General features: G+C 30.8%; 2 protein-coding genes across 3 annotated transcripts in view; both read left to right on the forward strand.

Moving 5' to 3' along the window:
• Positions 1–19929, forward strand: part of LOC122511955 (venom serine protease Bi-VSP-like) — a 33133-nt gene extending 13204 nt beyond the window's left edge. For both annotated transcript variants that reach the window (XM_043627530.1, XM_043627531.1), the window contains exons 3-7: positions 725–1048; positions 16466–16768; positions 17280–17381; positions 17583–17734; positions 17899–19929. In XM_043627530.1, the coding sequence (XP_043483465.1) occupies positions 725–1048; positions 16466–16768; positions 17280–17381; positions 17583–17734; positions 17899–18054 (1037 nt within the window). In that variant the 3' untranslated portion in view covers positions 18055–19929. The remainder of the gene's footprint in view (positions 1–724; positions 1049–16465; positions 16769–17279; positions 17382–17582; positions 17735–17898) is intronic.
• A 1797-nt stretch (positions 19930–21726) lies between these two features.
• LOC122512022 (jerky protein homolog-like) lies at positions 21727–22542 on the forward strand. The gene has a single exon (XM_043627626.1). It carries the CDS (start codon positions 21727–21729, stop codon positions 22540–22542), a length of 816 nt encoding a protein of 271 aa, XP_043483561.1.
• Positions 22543–23619: the final 1077 nt, after the last annotated feature.

Consider the following 23619-nt stretch of genomic DNA (forward strand, 5'->3'; position numbering starts at 1 on the left):
TTACAATCCCAGTGTAAGTTTTCAAGTCACCGTCACCAATATAATTATATTGTATAATTATATACCAATAAACCTATTATAAATAACTTTATAATTGTCTTCCGAGCGCTTGAATATTTCGACGATTACATCCACTTTCATCTTTCCAGCTGAACCTTTATGATTGGCACTGCATTCATCCTTGTGTGTTTTAAACCACTCATCGAATTCTGCATCATCCAGTTTACCCTTCCAAACTTCAAACATCTTACAAACAGCACTTTGCCGGAGTAGTAGCCAATGATAGATAAAACTCCAAATAAAGATGTATATCCTCGCTTTCGCTATAATCTCGTTTTCACATTTTCATAAATGTGTTTCAAAATTGACGTGTACGCTTTGGTCAAAACTGCCCTTAAAATTTTCATCAATTTTGAGGGCAGAGGGGTTAGTTTGTCAAATTTTGACCTGTAGGTTAAAACTGCCCTTAAAATTGACCTAAATTTTGAGGGCAAATAAGCTACAGGTCAACTCTTGACCTGTAGGACAGAAAATCTTGAAACAGCGGCGGCGATATCTTTTTGTAATATAGGGAGATACAAAATACATATAAATTTTAAAAATGTTCCAGTTAAAAATCTCACAAGAATCTCTTTATTAATAATCTCTTTATTTATATTATTTCTATGAGTCTGCTTTCTTCTGATACACGCTTAAAATTTAATCTAGAAATAATACCTTTCAGATACTTTGTCAGCAACATGTTTGACACCTCTACAACAATTAGGAAATTGTGTCAAGATAAGAGATTGTCCTGCTCTTATAAATATTTTGCGAACAAAGGGAGAAGCTGCTGGTGAATTTTTACGTAGATCGGCATGCCAGTACGAAGGAAGAGATCCTATAGTGTGTTGTCCTGAAATTGGAGATTATAATTCAAATACAAACCCAGATATCGACAAAGAAAGACAGAACTCTTTGACCAAGTATAATTTTTTAAGTCCTCCGCAATGTGGTTTTAGTAACGTCAGTTATTCGAGAGTTGTTGGTGGAATTCCTGCGGAAAAAGGTAAATATATAACATTTATTAATTAAGAAGGGGTAAGGTAATAAAATTTTTTGCATTTGTTTTTAAACTCATGCATAATATCTTCAGAATATTATGTCAAAATTTCAAGTTAATCAGAGTCAATCCGTGTACGCCATAACTCAGTGGCGGATCCAGACAAGGCTTCTGGGGAGAGACAAGCATTACAAAAAAGGTTTTTGGGGGGGACCATCCATTAAAAAAATGAAATCAATGTAGTGTTATCTCTTTCTATCTCATAGGAATGCACGACTCTTGGGGGGGCAAGCACCCGTGCCCCCCCTGGATCCGCCACTGCCATAACTCAAAATCTATTGGATCAATCGTTTTAAAATTTGGTACAGTTCTTCTTCATATAATTCTTCTGTAACACATGCATTTTGATTTTTTTGTTTTAAGGGGTTTTTCTGGTCGAAGATTGCAAGAAAATCAACTTTTTGCTTTCAAGTGTTTTTTTTAGTATTATAAAATAACTAGCGTCATATTTCTCGCTCGCTAACGCTCGCTCGGATGACATTTTACTTATTTATTTCCACTTACATAAATAGTTTTTGAGGTAAAAATTTTGTTTAAAAAATTTTTCACGTCAAAAACTCTTCTGATTAAGCTAATTTTGTTTAATAAAATCTTTAACTTCAAAAACGATCCTTATACCTCATACAGTATGAATGCAGGCTAATTGTTTATAACATTTTTACACCAATAGGTCTTTTTTAAAAAATTATGTAATATATGTTTTCGTATAATTTAGCGTAGAATCAAATAGCGCTATAAGTTTCTTATAAAAATCGACTTTTCTTCATTTGTTTATAAAAAAAATCTGTCCGCGCAAGCGCGGACACATTCTCATCCGCGCTTCGCGCGGGGGCTCGCTTCGCTCGCAAGTTTCAGCGCGCCTCGGGGCGCGCGATTATTGATCGTCGCGCTTCGCGCTCCGGCGATTATTTCGCACGTCGCGCTTCGCGCTCCGTGTGTTGTTGCGCGCTTCGCGCGCAAATGGCTCGCTTCGCTCGCCGGGGTCTGCAATTGTTGTGCATTATTTATGTTCTTGTTTCCTATTATATGTTTCATAAAACAGTTTTTTTTTTAAAGTTACTACGACTTTAAGGATTACATTCTCATCACATGTTTTAGTTTGCTGATGATTGCGATATTAAGTGAATTTAAATGTATTTTTTGGTCTTGATGATTAAAATTGTAAAGTTATTTTTAATTATACTAACTCTCTTAGTAAAAACATGATTTGCAGAAGCAGCTAAAATATTTTTAAAGAATTAGTATCAAATTTTTTGTATAGTGTAGACCGGAGCGTAATGACTAACTTTTCACTCTTTGTTTATTTACTCAGACATTTTTGTTTTAATAAAGTGTTTATCTCCTAGAAAAGTTACTCTGGTATATTACTTTCTCATGTGATGAGAATGTAAAAAACCATTTCCAACAAGATAGGACCAAAAATTGAAATGTAAAAAGGGGTCACACCAGCACAACTGTATTAAAAAAATTTCATTGATTTTCTAAAATGTTATATCTTTTATGAATATATTTTAGTTATAACATTTTAGAAAACCAATAAAATTTTTTTAACCCAGTTGACCTCGCCTGACCCAAAAACTTAAAAAAAATTAAGTTTCTATGAAAAAATGTTGTAGAGAAAAGTTGTTTGTATTTTTCTAATCGAAAGTAATATAAAATTAAAAATATTGAAATTTGAAAAAATTGAATTTTCAAAATTTTGAAACTACTGTAGTTTGTGTAGTTTTCGACGAAAATGGCTGGCTAACGAACTTGATCTGTATTTAAACAGTAACTTTGTGCATGCAAAGTTGCAAGTTGATGCAATAAGTTTTTCAAGAGTTATCGTAGGGACACCATTGTGTCTACAGACAGACACGAAGACAGACATACAGACAGACACTTTTTCTAGACCATGTTTAACAGACTCAGGGGACCCCAAAACGTCGAGATTTCAAGAAATTAGCGAAAGTCAATTTTCGACCAAAACTAATACTTTCTCATGTGATAATAATGTAAAAAATTAGTGTTGCATTCGATCGAGAAATCGCTCGAAAAAAACGAGAAATCTCGTGAAGAAGGCAATGAAAAAAATTGAATGATAAATCACATTCAATTGTTTTCATTGTCTTCTTCACGAGATTTTTCGTTTTTTTCGAGCGATTTCTCGATCGAATTAAAAATGATTAAAAACAAAAAATATATTCAAATAGTGCAATTGAAAATGAAAAAATCATATTTCGAATTTTATATCGGTTAACCAGAACTCAAAAAAAATTTGTTTAATTTAGAAATACTAAAAAATTAAATTTTTAATAGCTTTAGAAAAAAATTTCTGAGTAATATGTAAAGCAATATTTCTAAACAATGTTGAGAGACAAAAAAAAATATTTTGATATGAAAATAAAATTTTTTAGTTCTAGATAAACCGTTTGGCTAAATCTGGCCCAAAAACTTAAAAAATATACCTGGCCCAAGAACTTAAAAAAAAAAAAAAAAAAATTCATAACTTTTTTGTTTTTTGTTGTACTGAAAAGTGTCTAAGGGAAAAGTTGTTTGTTTTTGCACCAAATTTAAGGAAAAAATTTTAAAAAAATATTTTTTTGAAAATTGTAAAAAATACAAAATTTTGAAAATTTCAAAATTTTGTATTTTTGTTGTTTTTTGACGAAATGGGCTGCCCAACGAACTCAGGCTTCATTTTTATGGACTAAAAAAGTGTGCCAAATTGCAAGACGATTCATAAAAATTTATTCGAGTTATCGTGGCGACAAATTTTTCTACAGACAGACGACAGACAGACAGACAGACAGAGGGACAGACAGACGGACAGACACTTTTCTAAAAACCATTTTTTTGGAATCAGGGGGTCATGAAACGTAAAGATTTAGCAAAATTAGACATTGCTCAAAATCGCACAAATCCAAGACTTTCTCATTTTTGATGAGAATGTAAAAATTGTTAAAAAAATATTTTTTTAACATTCAACGATAAAAATTATCATTAGATCCTATGCCAGGATTCCAATAGTTACTTTTATTATATCTGCATTCCTTTGCCTATAGGCATCAATGGGTTAATGTAAAAAATCTTTTGCTTAAAGCATTTTTTCAGTTAGTAGAAAATAAATTTGACACAATAACTTTTGTTCCACTGAAGACCATAAAAATAAAAAATTAGAAACAAAAGCCTGGATAAAGTGTGGAGGAAAAGATTTTTTACAATAAAAAGGGATAATAATTTTTATAAAAAAGTTAAAAAAATATATAGTTAAACTGTTTATAATAATAATATATACGTATATAATTAATAAATGTATTAGGGAGTTTGATCGTAGCACTCATGCTGAAAGGACGTGTTTATATTTTGCTCCGACGATTTAAGTTTAAACTTGTGCTGTCGGTTTCAATTGGATTTGTTCTTTTGATTTTATTAAATAACAATGGCTACGAATGACGATTTAATGAAGTTACTTTTAGACATAAAAGTGAATATTAGTGATAATAATCAAAAGTTGTCTAGTGTAGCCCCTGACATTGTTAGTTTAAAAAGTGCTAACGAGAAATTATTCTCATGCTTGGAGGTTTGTAAAACTAGTAATAAAATATTGTCTCAAGAAAATAGTCAATTAAAGGAGAGACTGTCTAAAGTTGAGTCTGTGGTTCATTATCTTTAAAAAAAGGAAAGAGAGAAAAATCTTATTATGTTTGGAGTCGAAGAATCGGAGGGTGAAGTTTTGATAAGTAAAGTGCTCGAAATTTTCACGTCTGCTCGTATAGACATTAAAAAGGAAGATATTTGTTCGGTTAAAAGATTGAGAGCCGTCAAAGGTGCTGGCCCTCTTTTAATTATTTTTAATGAAGTGCATCATAAATCTACGATCTTTAAAGATGTGATTAAACTGAGGGACATAAAGATAACTGTCACCAATGACCTCTCGAAAGAGCAAAGAATAGTGCGTAATGAAACCCGCGCGAAATTGTTTGTTTACAAAGACTCTCTCGAAAAGCTGGGTAAAATTGCTCAAGTGAGAAATATTAAATTATTTTGTGAAAACAAAGTTTACGATGAATATTCGGCCTTAAAGTTCATACAGACATTAGCTCCCGACGAGAATGGTCTGAATGAAATTGCCTCTGTGTCCGACAGTGATGACTCGGTCAATTCTTTTTCGTCGGCAGTCAAACGTAAGAGGGAAAATCAACAAGGCTCAAAGACTAATTCCTCAGTGAAGAAGATAAAAGGGAAAAAGGCCCCGTTAGTGCATTCTTCTGGTAGTTTGAAAGATTACTTTAAAAGAGGCACAGCTTCTAGTGAAATTGTGGAAAACAACCCTAAGGATTGACATCTCGATCGGGATTTCTCACCCAGAATCTTCTTCTGGAATACCAGGGGTAGTAAACATATTAGTGATCTCTTGGAATATTCGAATAGCGAGGATATCCTATGTTTTTCAGAAACTTGGGCGACATCATCTCCTAGATTAAATATCACTCAGTCAAATTTCCAATCTGAGGTCATTTTCTCACCGGCCTTGAAGTGTGATGGAAGAGGTAGACCTAAAGGTGGACTGATGATTCTGTTAAACAAACGTTTTTATAAGGTAGAAACTCTGTATGTAAATTTCTCAATTATTTTTATCTGTGTGTGTAAGAAAAAGTAATGTTAAGTTTATCATTGGTCTCTTATATTTTAATCCTCTTACTAATATTTCGGAAAGCATAGAATCGTTTAATGAAATTATATTTGATATAAATCAAAAATACATTGATCTACCTATTTTTATCGGAGGTGACTGGAATTGTAGAGTTGGTGATCTTAACCAAATAGATGAAGATGTATATTTTTTGAATAGTAATTTGACTAATTCGCGCGAAAGTCTTGATAAAATAATTAATAATCGAGGAGTTAAATTGGTAGAAAACTTGGAATCTTTGGGTATGTTTCTGCTTAATGGAAGAGTTGCGGGAGACAATCCGGCGAATTTCACTTTCATGAACTCCTTGGGAGGTAAATCATTAATTGATATGATTTGGTTAAATCTTAACAGCACTCATTTGATTAAATATTTAAAAGTAGAAAATTTAATTTCGGGTTCGGACCATTTCCCAGTAGCTCTCTCATTGAACTTCAAGATGAAGAATAAACAACTAGTTTCGAAAATTAAATGGAAGAATAATCTTGCAAATGAATTTAAGAAAGCTATGTCTTCAGCTCTGACGTTAGATCATCAAATAAGGGATATTGATAATTTGTCTTTATGTATAATAAATACAATAAAAACGTCGCCAGTGACTTAGGCAGGACCTCGAAATTTGTTAATAAAGTAAGCGTTATTAAACCGTGGTTAGATAATGAATGTGGGTTGAGTAAAAAGAAATTAAAACAAAAGTTAAATGAATGCAGAGCGAGAGAATTTCCCCCAGATATTTCGAAGGAATATATTATTATGAAAAAAACTCATTTAATGTTACTGCAAAAGAAAAAGAAATTTTATTTTAGTAATACTATGGAAGTTTTGGCCTCTTGTAAGGATTCCTTGTCGTTTTGGAAAGTAGTGAACAATTTTAGACGGAAACCATTCATTTCTGAACAGTTAGATTTGGAATCATGGGTGACATTTTTTAAAGGAACTTTCCCCCAAAGAAACCCTCAAAGTTATTCGATGAACGTTCCTGACTCTTGTAATGAAATTATGGATGTGTGCATAACCAACGATGAAATTATAAATAGTCTCAATAAATGTAAACACAACAAGGCTCCTGGCCCCGATGAGATCTCTTATGAGTTCTTGAAGAATCTGCCTGATAGTGAGATCAATTTTATTCGGGAATTATTTAATAAAGTTATGAAAGAAGAAAAAGTTCCGAAATCGTCGACTAAGATAGATACAATAATGATATATAAAAAAGGAAGTAAAATAGACCACTTCAACTACAGACCGATTGCTTTATTAAATTGCATCCTGAAACTGTTCACGCAGGTTCTTTCGAAAAGACTCAATAAATGGGCCATTTCAGTCAATATAATTCCTGAATATCAGTCCGGTTTTAGAGTAGGTCGTAGCTGTGTAGACAATCTGTTTACTTTAAGCTCCTTGATACAAAACAGGCTGAATACGAGTAAGGGCAAATTATTTGTATTATATATTGATTTTAAAAGAGCATTTCCTTCCCTGCCTCACAAGTTAATTAAAAATAAATTATGTAATATGGGAACCGGATCTAAATTTATTAAGATTTTGATGAGTCTATACTCAAGAGCGAACATGTCTGTTAAAAGTATAGAAGGTAAATCGGAGAGAGTTGAAGTGACGGAAGGGGTATTGCAAGGCGAAACACTTAGTCCGGCGATTTTTAATCTATATACAGCGGATCTCGAGGAGTACTTGATTAGTAAAGGAATAAGAGGAGTCGCAATCAATCATCGCAAAGAAATTTTAATAGAAGCATATGCCGACGACATGGCCATAGTTGCCGATAATATAGTCGAAATGATCAAAATAATTAAAGCTTTGCGGGAGTATTGTTACGAAAGTAAATTGATTATTAATGTAGAAAAAACAAAAGTTGTAGTTTATCAGAAAGGGGGGCATGGCCATGTTAAAAGATACCCGTTATTAATGTATGGCGAGGAGAGGATTGAAATTGTTGACTTCTACACATATCTGGGAATCCCTTTTACGGGGTCTGCGCTCTTCACACCTGCTTTAAAAGCGGCGACCAGTAAAACAAAATTAGTAATTAGCACCTCCATTTCCCTGATAAACAAACTAAATCCTAATTCCTGGAACCCTGTTAACAAATTTTTTGAGAGTTTTATTTCTGGTACCTTACTGTACGCGGTAATAATCTGGGGTCTTAGACATATGGATGAGTTGGAGAAAATTCAGTTAGAATATTACAAAAGTGTCCTTAACCTTCCTAAAAATACGCCGAACTACGCAGTGAGGATAGAAACGGGTAGACGTCATATCTCCTTGCGAATCTTTAAAATGGTATTGAAATGGTTGGAGAAGTTATATGAAATGGAGGATGAACGATACCCTAAGATTTGCTTTATGAAGCTGAAAAGTATTGCAGACAGTAAAGACTTTAAAATCAAGGACGTTAAATATAATTGGGCCGCCCAAATTAAAACAATATTTTTTAAAAGTATTAAAGCAGAGGAGATCTGGAGTAACTTGTCAGTCGATATTTTAAAAACAACCAAGTTTCATTTACTGAAAAGTTATGAGACTCTTTTGATAGAAAAAGATTTGGTCAGGCTCCAGACCTCCTCATCTCTAAAAATTTATCCGCATCTAGCTCTATATGACGGTCTCCAACCCTATTTTAAATCTAAACTCCCTCTTCCAATAATTAAAATCTTCGCTCAGGTCAGATTGCTTAATGTTTTTCAATCTAGAATAATTCTAAATAATAAATGTTTTAAATTTGACAGAGATAAAAAATGCAACTGTGAAGAGCGCAGACCTATTTACGACGAATACCACCTATTTATTGAATGTAAAGCTCTCTCCGAAACCAGAAAACAGTTCTTTAAATGCGCCGATGATGGGGAAATGATGAAAAATGCTTGGATGAATTTTTTAAATGATAAGAGGCCGTATTCTGTTAAAACAATTGTTAGGTATATCATGATTGTACTAGACTGTAATTACTTTTAAAATTTGATTTGTGAAATGTTTGTTTTGTGTGTTATCTCAGAAATGTATCAAACTCCTTTGTATGGATCAAGAAATCCTTAAACAAATAAATTATTATTATTATTATAAATGTATTAGGGGCGAGCAGTAAAAATCATATCATCTTTTAAAATACACTGATATAGGCGCTACTTAGTTAGCGCAACGCACAAAAACTCGTAGCGCAAACTTCAAAAAATTTTTTCTCAAAAACATCAAAAAGCACTTCTTTAAAAATTTAACCACTTATTAAGGAAGGTTTAAATTTTGAGAAAATAATTTTTTTTAGGAAACTTCATGATGTCCTTAGCATATTTTTTTAACAATAAAAAATTATTGTTTAAACAAATTATTGAAAATTTAATTTTTCTTAACTTTTTTTTAATATTATAAAAAATTGACATTTATTTATTTATTTTCAGTTTCCGATTTTTCAAATCTAAATATCTTGCAAAAAAATTTTTTTTTTCAAAACTGTTTGGCACAGTTATTAAGTACCCCAAATACTAAAAAATTACAAACATTAAGAAAAATCGGTGATCCACCATTTACTTTTCGTATGAAACTGCCCTTGATATAAAAATTTTAATTTGTAGTATCAAATAAATAGTTATTTGTAGCAAATTCGAATTATTTAAGTCAAATGAATGGAATAGTTGGATCTAATAAATATTGCTTTAAATCAATTAGGAAAATTACTTGATTCAGTAATGCATGGATTTAAATTCAAATAAATATTTATTTGCATTAATAAAATAATTTTTTTTAAATAACTGAATACTTATGGGACATTCCGCACGTCAACATGGACAGAGCTCTAAACAAAAATTGCTTTGATAGATTTAAACGTTCTAGGGCTTAAAAGATTTCTACATTCATGTACTTTAAGATGGCGATGGGCGTTTTTTGCAAATTTTCATTTCCGATGCCAATAGAGCTATCACAGAAAAAAAGAAGTGTTGTTTTAACACTAAAAGTAGTGTTAAAACAACACGCAACATTTTTAACAGACACTGTGTGATTTTAACACTTCATTGGTGTTAAAATAACCCTAGAGCGTGTTAAATTAACACTAGAGGGTGTTAAATTAATATACATTTTTAATGGAGTTAAAATAACACCAAAATTGTGTTCAAACAACACTATCTGAAAAGTACACGCAACAAATTTAACAGATTTTTTTTTTTGTGCTGTCAAAAGTCAAATGGTCAAAAAATTTCAAAATACTTTTATGAATTAAAAGCAAAAACCGAGGTAAATTATTCTGTAACTCATTCTTTAACAGTTTTTTAAGGTCCCCGAATATAAATCTAAAGTTTTTTTAAAATCTAAAATGTCGGATCCAATATGGCGGACAAAATTCAAATTTTATTAGATTCGATTAAAACTTGTTACTCGGTGGTTTTTAGGGTCGCTGATTACGAATCTACACTACCGGTCAAAATTGAGAGACCTTCCATTTTCAGGTGATTGAAAAACATTTTAAAACATAAAATGTATGGAAACTAAAATATTTTGCTTTTTATTTTTTGAAAGATGATAAAATTTTGAAAAGAACAAGATCTTTCAGAAGTCATTTGGCTAATATTTTATTTAGATATTTTTAAAAAATCGTCATTTTTAATGTCTTACAAAAATTTGAATAACTTTTAAAATAATTAACGCTTTTTAATGATCTTAAGCTTATTTTAAAGGTCATTTGCTACACTATAAGAATTACTTATAGGCATTAACGTGTAATTTTTTCTTAGAAAATGCAGGCCGTCAAACTTGGACCAAAAAAATTCAAAAAATTTGGACCAATTTTTCTGTACTAAAAACTATTTTAGAAAATATATAAAACATTATATGGTGTAGATTTTTCAAGAAAATTTAATAAAAAAAATACCTTTGAATTTTAAAAATTATTTTTCTGTAAATAAGAATGTTTCAAATTTTTTATATTTTTTTGGTTCAAGTTTGACCGCCTGCATTTTTTAATAAAAAAATTACACGTTAATGCCTATAAGTAATTCTTATAGTGTAGCAAATGACCTTTAAAATAAGCTTAAGATCATTAAAAAGCGTTAATTATTTTAAAAGTTATTCAAATTTTTGTAAGACATTAAAAATGACGATTTTTTAAAAATATCTAAATAAAATATTAGCCAAATGACTTCTGAAATATCTTGTTCTGTTCAAAATTTTATCATCTTTAAAAAAATGAGCAGAAAAAAATTTTAGTTTCAATAAATTTTATGTTTTAAAACGATTTTCATTCGCCTGAAAATGGGTGGTCTCTCAATTTTGACCAGTAGTGTAAAGTCACTTTTTAAAAATTTTAAAATGGCGGATCCAATGTTACGAAAAAAATTTTTAAATTTGATCCTATTCCCTTCAAACGTGTTACTCGGGGGCTTTTGGGGTCGCAGATTATGAATATAAAGTCACTTTGTAGAAATTAAAAATGATGAATTCAATATGGTGGACTTTTAAAATTTGATCATATTTAATTAAAAAGTGTTACTCGGGGGTTTTTAGCGTATCTAATTACGAATTTGAACTCACTTTTAAGAAATTCTTTTAAGAAATTTTCATACTGTTCTATAATGTAAACAATTTGTTGTTATTACAAACTTTAAGCAAAATGTATCAAAATTGGACCCTAAAAACTGTTAAAGAATGAGTTACAAAATAATTTACCCCGTTTTTTGCTTTTAATTCATATAATTAAGTATTTTGAGATTTTTGGACCTTTTGACTTTTGACAGCTCTATTGGCATCGGTAATGAAAATTTGCTAAAAACGCCCATCGGCATCTTAAAGTACATGAATGTAGAAATCTTTTAAGCCCTAGAACGTTTAAATCCATCAAAGAAATTTTTGTTTAGAGCTCTGTCCGTGTTGACGTGGAATTTCCCTTATTTATATCAAATATGCAAATATTTTTCATAATTAATTATTTTAATTTAGACCAATATCTCTTTAATTGCGTTAAATAATTATTTACGTAGTCCTTATACCAAATTTATAATAAATAAATTAATGTTCTTCCATTTGCATACGTAAAAGTATTAGCACACTAAAACTTAGACCAAAAGAATTTTAAAAATTTGAAACAATCTTATAAAACCCCTTCGCTGTTTGGAAAAATAATCATATGATTGGCCCAAAATGTTCAGCAAAATCTGGTAGATGAATTTTTATGAAACTTAGTATACAAGGGTTTTTGGGGTCGCTAAATATAAATATGACGTCAAAAAAAATTCAAAATGGTGGATCCAATATGTCGGACAAAATTTTTAAATTTTAAACAGATATTATAAACAAAAAAATCAAGGAACAGAAAGTGTAATGTAAAACCTTTGCAGCCTCCACGCGGCACATTCTGGGGTCATGATTCGTTTTATCAGCTAATGCAAAGGATATAGAATAGAGTACAAAATTTGATAAAAATCGGGATGAATTAAAAAAATTACGTCCCTCCTTTTGAATTCATAATTTTTTATTTTGAAAGACAAATTTAAATTTAGCGACCCAAAATATCCCTAGATACTGAAATTGATAAAAATTCAAATAAATTTCAAAATGATGTCCGCCATTTTGAATTCTTTAAAATGAATTAAATTCACCGACTCCAAAAACCCTTATACACTAAATGTGACTTAAATTAAGAATAAATTTTTATAAATTTTACTTGTTTTTAAATTGTTATATTATTTAAAAATAATAAATAATCATTTATTTATTACTTAATTTAGGATCATTGTAATCAATAGTGTGTTAATAATGATATAAAACAATGTATTATATAATTTACATAAGAAATTGTATTTATTTTGCGTTAAGAAGTTTACTACCCAACGGTCGTTAACAGGCAACGGGTTAACAGAAAAATAATTTTTAAAATTCAAACATATTTTTTTACTAAATTTTCTTGAAAAATCTACATCATATCATGTTTTATATTTTTTGAAGGATAGTTTTTTGTACAAAAAAATTATTTCAAATTGAAATTTCTGTGTATAACTTTGCCGACCTGCAATTTCTAAGAAAAAATTACACGTTAATGTCTACAAGTTAGTCCCATTCTGTAGAAAATAACCTTTAAGGGGTTAAACCACTCTATAGCGTCAAAAAGAGGTTCTAATTTGAACATTTTTTTAAAGAAAAGTTTAAAAGTAATGAAAAATATGTTTACATATCTCTATCAGGTACACTTTAAAGAGAAAAAAATATACTTTATAAATTTTGTTTTGTTTAAAAACAGCAGATGTACATGTACGTGATGGAAACCCTTTGAAAAAAGAATTCCTTCGCGTCCGGAATGGACACATGGTACAATTTTCATCCTAAAAAAGAAACAATTTTTTTTCTATTTTTACATCTCAAAAGCTAGAGAAAGACGTAGGGGATTTTTTTTGTTGCATATTTTTTTAGTTATTAACAATTTAGTGCCTATTTTTTTCAGTCAAAAACTCAGTTTTTCCATAAAATGTTCACCATTTTTGCAAAAATCGATTTAAAAAAATCCCTTACGTCTTTCTCTAGCTTTTGAAATGCAAAAATAGAAAAAAAATTGTTTTCTGTTCTAGGATGAAAATTGTTCTAAAAACCTCTTCGGCCGCGAAGGAATTCTTTTTACAAAGGGTTTCCATCACGTACATGTACTTCTGCTGTTTTCAAACTAAAAAAATTTATAAGGTATATTTTTTCTCTTTAAAGTATACCAGATAGAGATATGTAAACATATATTTCATCACTTTTAAACTTTTCTTTAAAAAAAATGTTAAAATTAGAACCTCTGTTTGACGCTCTAGAGTTGTTTAACCCCTTAAAGTAAGCTTAAGATCATTAAAAATATTCATGTTTTTAGTAGTTATTTAAATTTTTGTAAAACATTGACAATAATGATTTTTTAAAAATATCTTACACAGAAATAGAATTGTTAAATCTCAATACTCAATAATTTAATTCTTTTCACTTACATTACAATTTAACACTTCTTATTTTAGAAATTTCATATTTTGAACATTTTTGGCTTTGGAAATTTTGTATTGTAGAAAAATAATTTTTAGATTGTGTATGGAATAAAAAATTCAATTTTAAAGTTCTTAATGTTCTTCGCATGCTTTATAGTGATAGAACACTACTGCGCATGTGTTATAGTAATAGAACACTACTGCTCATGCGTTATAATGATAGAACACTATTGCGTATGCGTTATAGTAATAGAACACTACTGCTCATGCGTAATAATGATAGAACACTACTGCGTATGCGTTAGAGTGATAAAACACTACTGCGCATGTGTTATAGTGATAGACCACTACTGCGCATGCGTTATAATGATAGAACACTACTGCGCATGCTTGATATTGATAGAACACTACTGCTCATGCGTAACATTGTCCGAACACTACTGCGCATGCGTAATATTGACAGAACACTACTGCGCATGCCTGACACTAGTAGAACACTAATACGCATGCCTGACATTGGTAGAACACTACTGCGCATGCCTGACATTAGTAGAACATTAATGCGCATGCCTGACATTGCCATAACACTACCGCGCATGCGTGATACTAAAAGAACTTTACTGCGCATGTGTTATAGTGATAGAACACTACTGTGCATGTGTGATACTGATAGAACACTACTGCGCCTGCGTGATACTGATAGAACACTTCTGCGCATGTCTGACATTGACAGAACACTACTGCGCATGCCTGACATTGACAGAACACTACTGCGCATGCCTGCCATTGGTAGAACACTAATGCGCATGCCTGACATTGACATAACACTACCGTGTATGCGTGATACTGATAGAACTTTACTGCGCATGCGTTATAGTGATAGAACACTACTGCGCATGTCTGACATTCGCAGAACACTACTGCGCATGTTTGACATTCACAGAACACTACTGCGCATGCGTAACATTCTCCGAACACTACTGCGCATGCGTAATATTGATAGAACACTACTGTTTAGATAGAATACTACTGCGCATGCGTATATGTATGTACAATGAGTATGTATATATGTTATAGTTAAAGTCCGAAATCCGTTAATGTGGAGATTAACTAGTTAATCTGCGGATTACCTAAGATTCACAGTTAAAGTAAGAAATTCGGACATTAACTTGGTAATGCTAACATTAACGAGAATCAAACCGTTAAAGTGCGAAAAGTTGATTTCGTGAAATTCGAGACTCTGTCTATCAATCTAGCAAGAGACAAAGTAAGTAATTAATGGTTATATTGAAAATTTTCAATTGAACTTTGACCTGATGTTGACAGGGCAAAAACGGATGCACGTTCTATTTTGGCTGTTGTACTTAATAGGACAGATAATGGCTTTTACAAACTGGGCAATTTAGTGTTTGTAAACAAATCTTTCTCACAGAAAAAGATGTTCCTAATGTTAAAATTTCTTTGCGTCAAACAGCAATACAACAATCTCTTGGTTCTGGTCAGGGTCTTCAAAAGTGCGATTGCAAATCCAAATGCAGAACCAGTAGGTGTGCTTGTCGTAAAAATAATATGTTCTGTAACTCCAAATGCCATAATTCTTTATCTTGCAATAATAAGTAATAAGTTTATTTTTAAAAAAAGTAATAAAATTAAATATTAATTTGAATAATGATATTAATTATTATATTAATTATAATTAGATAATAATAATTAATTATAATTAATATTAATTATTTAATATATAAGTAATAAGTTTATTTTTAAAAAAATTCCAATATTGTACACTTGTTATTCAATAAAAAATTTTACTCTGAAGCAATATAGTATATTATGTTTTATTTCAATTAAATCATTTTTTCGCACTTTAACGAAAGTAAACTCGGTAATGTTCGCATTAACTAGTTAATGTTCGAAAAAAAAATTTCTTTCGAACTTTAACGGATTTGATCAGGTAATCCGCAGATTAATAGTTAATGTGCACATTACCTGAATTTCAGACTTTAACTATAACATATATACGATACGATGAAAAAATGATAAAAGTCGAACGACCGAACGATGAAGTACGGAGTTACACGACCGACGGACGACAAAACGACGACGAATATGTTAATATTATAGGAGATTATCCCAAAGCATGTTAAAGAAATATGCAAAAAAAAGTTATAGAAATTTTTATAAGCATATCTTAACCTACTATAGAACATTATGAGATCTTTAAACGGATTTTTCTCGTAAACACATTTTTGAAAACGAGGAGACACTTTTCTCAAAATCTACATAACCTATTTTAAAACACCAAGAACCTGCTTTGAATTTCTAATTTATGTGAAATAGGTTGCCCGAAAACTATCTCCCCGAATAAAAGGACCTTTTGTAAAACACCACATAGAGCTGCGAAAATTAACTAAAGATAGTAAAAGAAAATTTTTTAAAATCCTATTCTTGTAATATGTAACAATATCCTAAATTTTTGAAACTCACGTTTATTAACTCGATTTGGAATTCTAATAAAAAAGAGTGATTGTTTTAAAAGTGTAAAATTACCAGTTACGAACAGGAAATAGGGGATTTTGTTTTTTGTTGAGCTTAAGTTACCACCAATTCTGTTTGTTTACGACCCACCTTCTTTTTACTGGGTTATGGATTTAAAGCTGTTTCTGTTAAGATATATTTATATTTTTATAAACATCAAATATTCTAGTTAAATAAAAGAATCTATATTACTCTTTTAAGGTGATTGGCCGTGGATAGCTGCGCTTGGATATGAGGCCAAAACATCTAGAGAGAGAATTAAATGGCTTTGTGGTGGTGCTTTAGTTTCTTCAAATCACGTTTTAACAGCAGGACACTGTGTTTATAATCGACCAGATTTAATACTAGTACGGTTGGGGGATTTGGATTTATTTTCAAATGCCGATAATGTTCAACCTATCGACGTTATTATTGAAAGAAAAATTTTGCATCCTGAATACAGTGCTACCACATACACCAATGACATTGCTATTTTAAAATTAAGAGACAGTATTTCTTTCTCAGGTAAGGGCAGAGTATGATAAATGTTTCTAAATCACGAAATATGTTCGTGATTTGTAATTAAAAAAATTCATGACACAGTAACATCACAGAAATGTTACAAAAAAATAGTAAAATTTTTAATAAGGAGATATATTTTATGCATCGTAACAAAAATGATCAAAAATCATCCTTACGTAGTTAATGAATGGCCTCTTAGTTCATTTTTTCCCATTTCTAGTAGATTTTTCAAGGGTGCCCAAACCGAACAAAAATTTTTATTGTGAAAAATGATCACTTTATTAATAAAAATTTTTTATTCTTCGGAATCAATTTAGTTTCTTAGGCAGTAGTTAACAACGGTCCCTAGCTTTAAATAGTTACGCATTTGTTCATTTAATATCTACTTAGGCAAAAGTTATGAGTTTAAAATAAAAATAATTTTGTACATTTTATAAGCATTTATTTACTTTCCGAAAAATGTGAAATAATCATGAGGAGAATAGGGGTTAATGATATATTTTAAAACTTTCAGCTCTAATTCATCCTATTTGTCTTCCATGGGGGGATGAGATTCGAAAGAGGGATTTTTCTCGCACTTTTCCCTTCATTGCTGGATGGGGCTCGATTTATTTCAGTAAGTAAACTTAATTCGTGTTTAATTACATGATGCGTAGTTGCGTGCTACAGAAAAATTTTAGTTTTCTGAAGTTTACAAATTTGTAAAAATTTGAATTAGAGTAGAAAGAGCTTGGTAATGCAGTGCACATTTTTTTGTATTTTGTAAAAAATAACATTAAGACTGTAAGGGTGTTAATTAAAGTTAATTGTTGAACAGATGGTCCATCCAGCAGTCATCTTCAAGAACTTCAAATTCCAACTGTCGACACTAATCAGTGTCAAAAAGCTTTCAGGCAATTTAAAACCGCAAATATCGATGGGCGAACTATTTGCGCAGGTTATGCAAGAGGCGGGAAAGATGCTTGTCAAGTAAGACCTTAAAATGAATAGTTATGTTACTTTCTATAACTTTAATATACTTAGAGTCTACAATCATTCTGAAAAATCAAACTTATTTTACAATTTGCATAACAAATTACATTTATTTTCGGTTAGTAATGTGTATATTATGAAACTTAATTTCTTCTTTTTAGGGAGACAGTGGTGGACCTCTAATGTTCCCAAAGGAAACAACATTTTACCTTATTGGAATTGTATCGTTTGGTTTTCGATGTGCAGAAGCAGGCTTTCCTGGAGTATATACTCGAATAACGGCTTTTTTGGATTTTATACATAAAAATATGATATAAATAAAATAGCCCTATTTAAACATGAATATTTAATAACCATTATACGTACAATATTATTATTACATATTTTATGATATTTTCATTATATGTTACATAATAATAATATTAATATGTGGAAAAATTCGCATTGTTATCGCTGAAAATTTTATGGCTTATAAATTTTCTGCAATTACTTTTGAATTCCAGTAATAGCCCAGTAAGAAGTAAGGAATTGAGAAAAATTGACAGTTCTTAACTTTTACAGAAAAGGTTAAATTATCAATTTTTTTGAATTACGTTTCAGTTCAAACTTAGCTTTATTTCAGCTTCTCCAAATGAAAATGAAAAGAATTGGTCCGAAACGGAATTCAAAAGAATTAAAAATTTCGAATTCTTATTAATTCCTCACTTCTTACTGGAAGTGGACCTCTACGAAATTTGTAAAAGAGGCAGACTTAGTATGAATGGTTTGCAAGAAATAGAGGTCTAAATATTTTTGCTTTTACAGTACGCAATATATACTTCAAATTAATCGTAACTTTTTTAAAAGTAAATTTATTATAAACTTCTCTAGATGTTTTGAACTCTCACGTGCTCCAGCTGGGTCCTTAGAACACAGATAAAAGTATTTTTAATCTACTTCCACTTAAAAAATATTATAAAATTGTCACCAAATTAGACTTGGTTACGTAATAATACACACTTTTATCCATCATTTTTTATTTATAAAACACTCTGATTAATTATCTTTTAGACCGAATATACGTAAATTTTTAAAGATTTTTGAACCACCTCCCCCCGTAAATTGGTAGCGTAGTTTATGGATGACCCCTAAGTGCTCAAGCTGACTCTAGGAAACCCAGCTTATAAATATTTTTAAAAAGCTAGCAATTATTGGTCAATATTCTATTAATTTATAGTGTTTTATCGTTGCTCATTTTTAGTTAAAACTTATTCTAAACGATTGAAAATATTAAGCACCATACTATAAATTTTTATTTTTTAATGAAATTAAAAATCTGGGTATGTTGCACTTACCATGGTCGCGCAGTCGAAAATTCCAAAAATATAATAAAAATAAAAAATATTCTGAAAATTAAAAAAAATTGGTTATAACAATTTTTTTCTGAGTAATAATTGTTTGGCGCTCACTGTAAAAGCAAATATGTTGGCAACATTATATCACGACATACCGTTATACTAAGTCTTCCTTTTTTATAAATTTTGAAGAGATAGAGTATTACTATAATTTGAAAGTAATTGCACAAAAATCAGAATAAGAAATAACACTTAGAGTCGTAACACTTAGCGGGTTTTTACCCATGTGTAGGTCAGCATGAAAAGGCCCCTCTTTGGCACTATTGATGAACTTATCTGTATGATCATTTTTTATTAAAGGACCCCCAGGAAATAAATTAGTTTTAGGTTCCAGTCGATTTTCTCATAAATTTTGCATTTTAAGTTTATATTCAGACTGTAGAAAACTGTTAAATTAAAAAACTCATAGGAAATTCGACTGCTACCCAAAGCTAATGTATTTTCCTGCGGGGTTCTTTTAAATGAATTTGAGCTGTTTTGTACACCTCTATATGTGACAAATTTACGAAGATTTTAAGAGTGAAAGTTATTAGTGTCAAAACCTAAATTAGAGAAAACCATGTTTAAAATTTAATAAATTGTACCATTAATTGCAATGTTAACTAAAAAATTAATACTAGTTTACAGTGACTTTGACCTACGACATTTGATTCGAGAGCTAAGAATGTGCGAGACTTTGTAGTTTGGTTTTCAACAATAAGAGAAAAATTTTAAAATATATATTATTTTTAGGAAATTTGGATTATCTCCTAAAATAAGTGATAAATGGGCATTTCCCAGCTTAAAATCCCCGTCCAGGATCCTCAAAGGAACCCTAACGGATCCTGTATAGGAACTTATACAGGATCCGTTAGGGTTCCTTTGAGGATCCTGGACGGGGATTTTAAGCTGGGTTTCAAGCGGTTGAACGAATATATTTCTTGATTATTTATAACAATGTCTAACTTGAACTCATACTATCAATCAGAAGAATATCACGTAGTAATGTAAGTGGCTTTTTTGCGTTTCTATTAATAAATAATTTTTGTTTGGAATTATTCTATTCTCCTTATGTCTACATAAATAAGTGACTAGAGACGAATTTATTGTATTTAGTAGAGAAATTTTTGGAAAGGGTTGAGAAGCATTTTGAATGGTTTCGTCAAATTTAAGGGGTCTTGTAACTTTTTTAAGCATTAAAATCTGATATTTTTAAAAAAAATTTTGCTTATAAGATTTAAAATATAATTGATTAAAAGTTTTTACATATCATTGAGTATGTTAAGAAGTCTTAAAAAAATAATTTCATATTTGAAAAAACATAAGTATCTTCCTTCTACAGAGGGCGCTTTGGCCACTGGTAAAAATTATTGGTTGTCATTGTAGCTCATAGCAGAATCGTCTAAAATCAAAAAATCCAATTTTATTTCAAAATGGACGACTTAATACAGGACCTAAACCTCTGATTTACTACTAATGTTCAAAATTACACTTTTTGTGTATCATTTATGTTTAAAATTGTGTTTTTTCAGATTTTTACATTCAAAAGCTTGCCGTTTTCTTAATTTTTGATATTTTTAAGTATTTCGAAGTTCAGGTCCTGTATTAAGTCATCTATTTTGAAATTATGTTTGATTTTTTTATTTTAGATGATTCTGCTATGAGCTACAGTGACAACCGTAATTGAAAGTATTTTTACCAGTAGACAAAGTGCCCTCTGTAGAAGGAAGGTATATATATTTTAATAATAAAAAAAACCTTGAAAATTTCTTAGAAACCTTGAAAAAACCGGAAAATAGACGTGAATTTTATTCACGAGTTTTGGTGGCCACCCTGGGTATGTAAAGGAAAAATTTTTGAATAATCCTTGAATACCTTTTAATTAACCCAATAACGCCCAAATGTCCAAAAATGTTGACTGAGGGTAAAAATCCACAAGTATACCAATTTTTAGCTAATTAGGTCAAATAATGTAAAAGTTAGGGAAAAACATTTTTTCAAAAATTGTGACACTTCACAGTGAAAGGGGCCTTAAGGGACAAATGTATTACACGAAGAGAAGAAAGTAGTCAATCATACTCAGTCCCTAGTCATAGTTAACAAACAATATCCCAATGGGAAATTTACAACTGGCGGAGTACTGCGCCAGCACTGGCAGCTACGCTGACAGACAGCACTGGCATAACTCTGGGATGATAACGCTGTCTAACGCTGACGAAGTACTGCCTGCCAGTGCTGCCAGACAGCGCTGGCGCAGCACTGAACCAGTGCTGGCTGAGAATATTGCCTCAATAAATGCCGTATTGTTATTAATTAGTCGTAAATTCATAATTATAAATAATTCAACAACAAAATGGTAAATAATATTAATAAATACAGTACGGTCGCGTTAATCCGACACCTGGTTAATCCGACACTCCTTGTAATCCGACATCGATCAAGATGACCGTTTTCCCCCCACCTAAGATAAGTGGGGGGCACGACGGAAAACCTCAATATATTGAAATATGTAATTACACTTGCTAGTATTCATCGATTCTTAGATTTTGTCGGTCTGTTTTGATTTTATACGAAAATTTTAGTGAGAGTACATAATAAATGTTTGAATTGTGAATTATGTCGAAGTCGCAAGTCACTGCTAAAAGAAAACATTCTACACTTTCATTAAAAATAAAAAATGATATTTTAGTTCGTCTAGAGAAAGGTGAATCTATAACTAATTTATCAAAGGAATTTAATGTTGGTAGGGCAACAATTTATGACTTAAAAAAAAATTCCGATAAAATAAAAAAGTTTGTGTCAACTACCTACGTGGGTCCTGGTAAACGACAAACACTAAAATCATCGGAAAACCCTGTTGTTGTAGAAGAAGCATTGTATTCGTGGTTTCTTCAAGAAAGAAGAAGACACACTCCTATATCTGGTGATATGTTGTCTATGAAAGCTAAATTCTTTTACTCAGAAATCACGGGTAAAACTGATTTTTCTGCAAGTAAAGGTTGGCTTCATCGTTTTAAAAGTCGTTACGGAATTCGGTTAATGAAAATAACTGGTGAAAAACTTTCAAATGATGATTCATGCGTTGAAACTTTTCGGAAGAATTTTCTGGAAAAAGTGAAAGATCTGTGTCCTTCTCAAGTTTACAATGCAGATGAATCGGGATTGTTGTGGCGTGTGTTACCGAATAAAACTTTTGTATCTCGACAAGAAACGTCAGTTCCTGGGAGAAAAGTCAGCAAGGAAAGAGTAACATTTTTGCCTTGCTCAAATGCCTCTGGACTTCATCGTTTGAAAATGGTTGTGATAGGGAAATCACAGAATCCAAGAGCTTTCAAAAACGTTGACATTCCAGTTAACTATTATGGACAAAAAAGCTCATGGATGACGAAAGATTTATTTAACAACTGGTTTCATAAAATGTTTTGTTCCTGAAGTTAGAACGTGGCTAAAAAGTCATAATTTACCGCAAAAAGCTGTACTTCTTTTTGATAATGCCCCTTGCCATTCATGTGTAGATGAATGGACGAGCGACGATAAATTGATAACAGCAATGTTTTTACCACCCAATTGCACAGCATTGATTCAGTCCATGGATCAAAATGTGATTCAGTGCATCAAATTGCACTACAAGAAAAGTATCTTAATGACAGCAGTTTCCAAAGACAACTCTATAGAAAAATCTTTGAAGGAGTTAAACTTTAAAGATTTAGTGTTTTCACTTTCGGAATCATGGCATTCAGTGCCAAAATCGACTATCATTGCTTCTTGGAAAAATTTAAGGCCCAGCATGCTAGAAACATTTTCTGAATTAGATCTGTCCTCAAAAAAATAAAATTACAGTAAGTAAAAGTTATTTAAAAGTAGATCAATATCATTTGACATACAAATTTTTTTAAGATTGTTATATTTTTTGGTTGTTGTAGGGTAAAACAGATGCAGTGCGAGCTAATGAAGAAATCAGCATTGATGCACAATTACTTGATAATGTTTCTCAAGAATTACAAATTCCGCAAGTGGAATTGTTACAGTGATTGGACGTGAATAATATCATAGAGGAGAATGATGAGCACTTTACTGATCAGGACATTATAAATCAAGTTACTTCTACTGTAACGGAAGAAGATGATGAGGAAAACTTGTCATCCCAGGAAAAAATTCCTCACAAACAGGCTGTAGATAGTTTTGATACTTGTTTAGATTGTGCTGAGGAAAATGACATTTCCTCAAATGAGCTCATGTTATTAAGAAGACTTAGAGATAAAGCTATTAAAGCAAGATTTAATGCATTAAAGCAAACAAATATTGTTGATTTTATAAACAAGAGTTAAACAATTTAACTTAACAAATTATATTTTAATATTTTATATAAAAAAATTCAATTGTTATTTATTATTTTATATAAATATGTAGTGCTTAAATAAAGAATGATTATAAAGATAACTGGATATACAAGTCTAAATGTCGGATTACAGAGTATATGTTGAAAAATTTGGCCGAACTACAGAGGCT

This window comes from Leptopilina heterotoma, unplaced genomic scaffold (genome assembly GCF_015476425.1).
Source record: "Leptopilina heterotoma isolate Lh14 unplaced genomic scaffold, ASM1547642v1 Lhet_92, whole genome shotgun sequence".
Lineage (NCBI taxonomy): Eukaryota > Metazoa > Arthropoda > Insecta > Hymenoptera > Figitidae > Leptopilina > Leptopilina heterotoma.

Coding starts and splice junctions, on each gene's coding strand:
- LOC122512022 (XM_043627626.1), top strand. CDS start 21,727: ATGTCGAAGTCGCAAGTCACTGCTAAAAGAAAACATTCTACACTTTCA.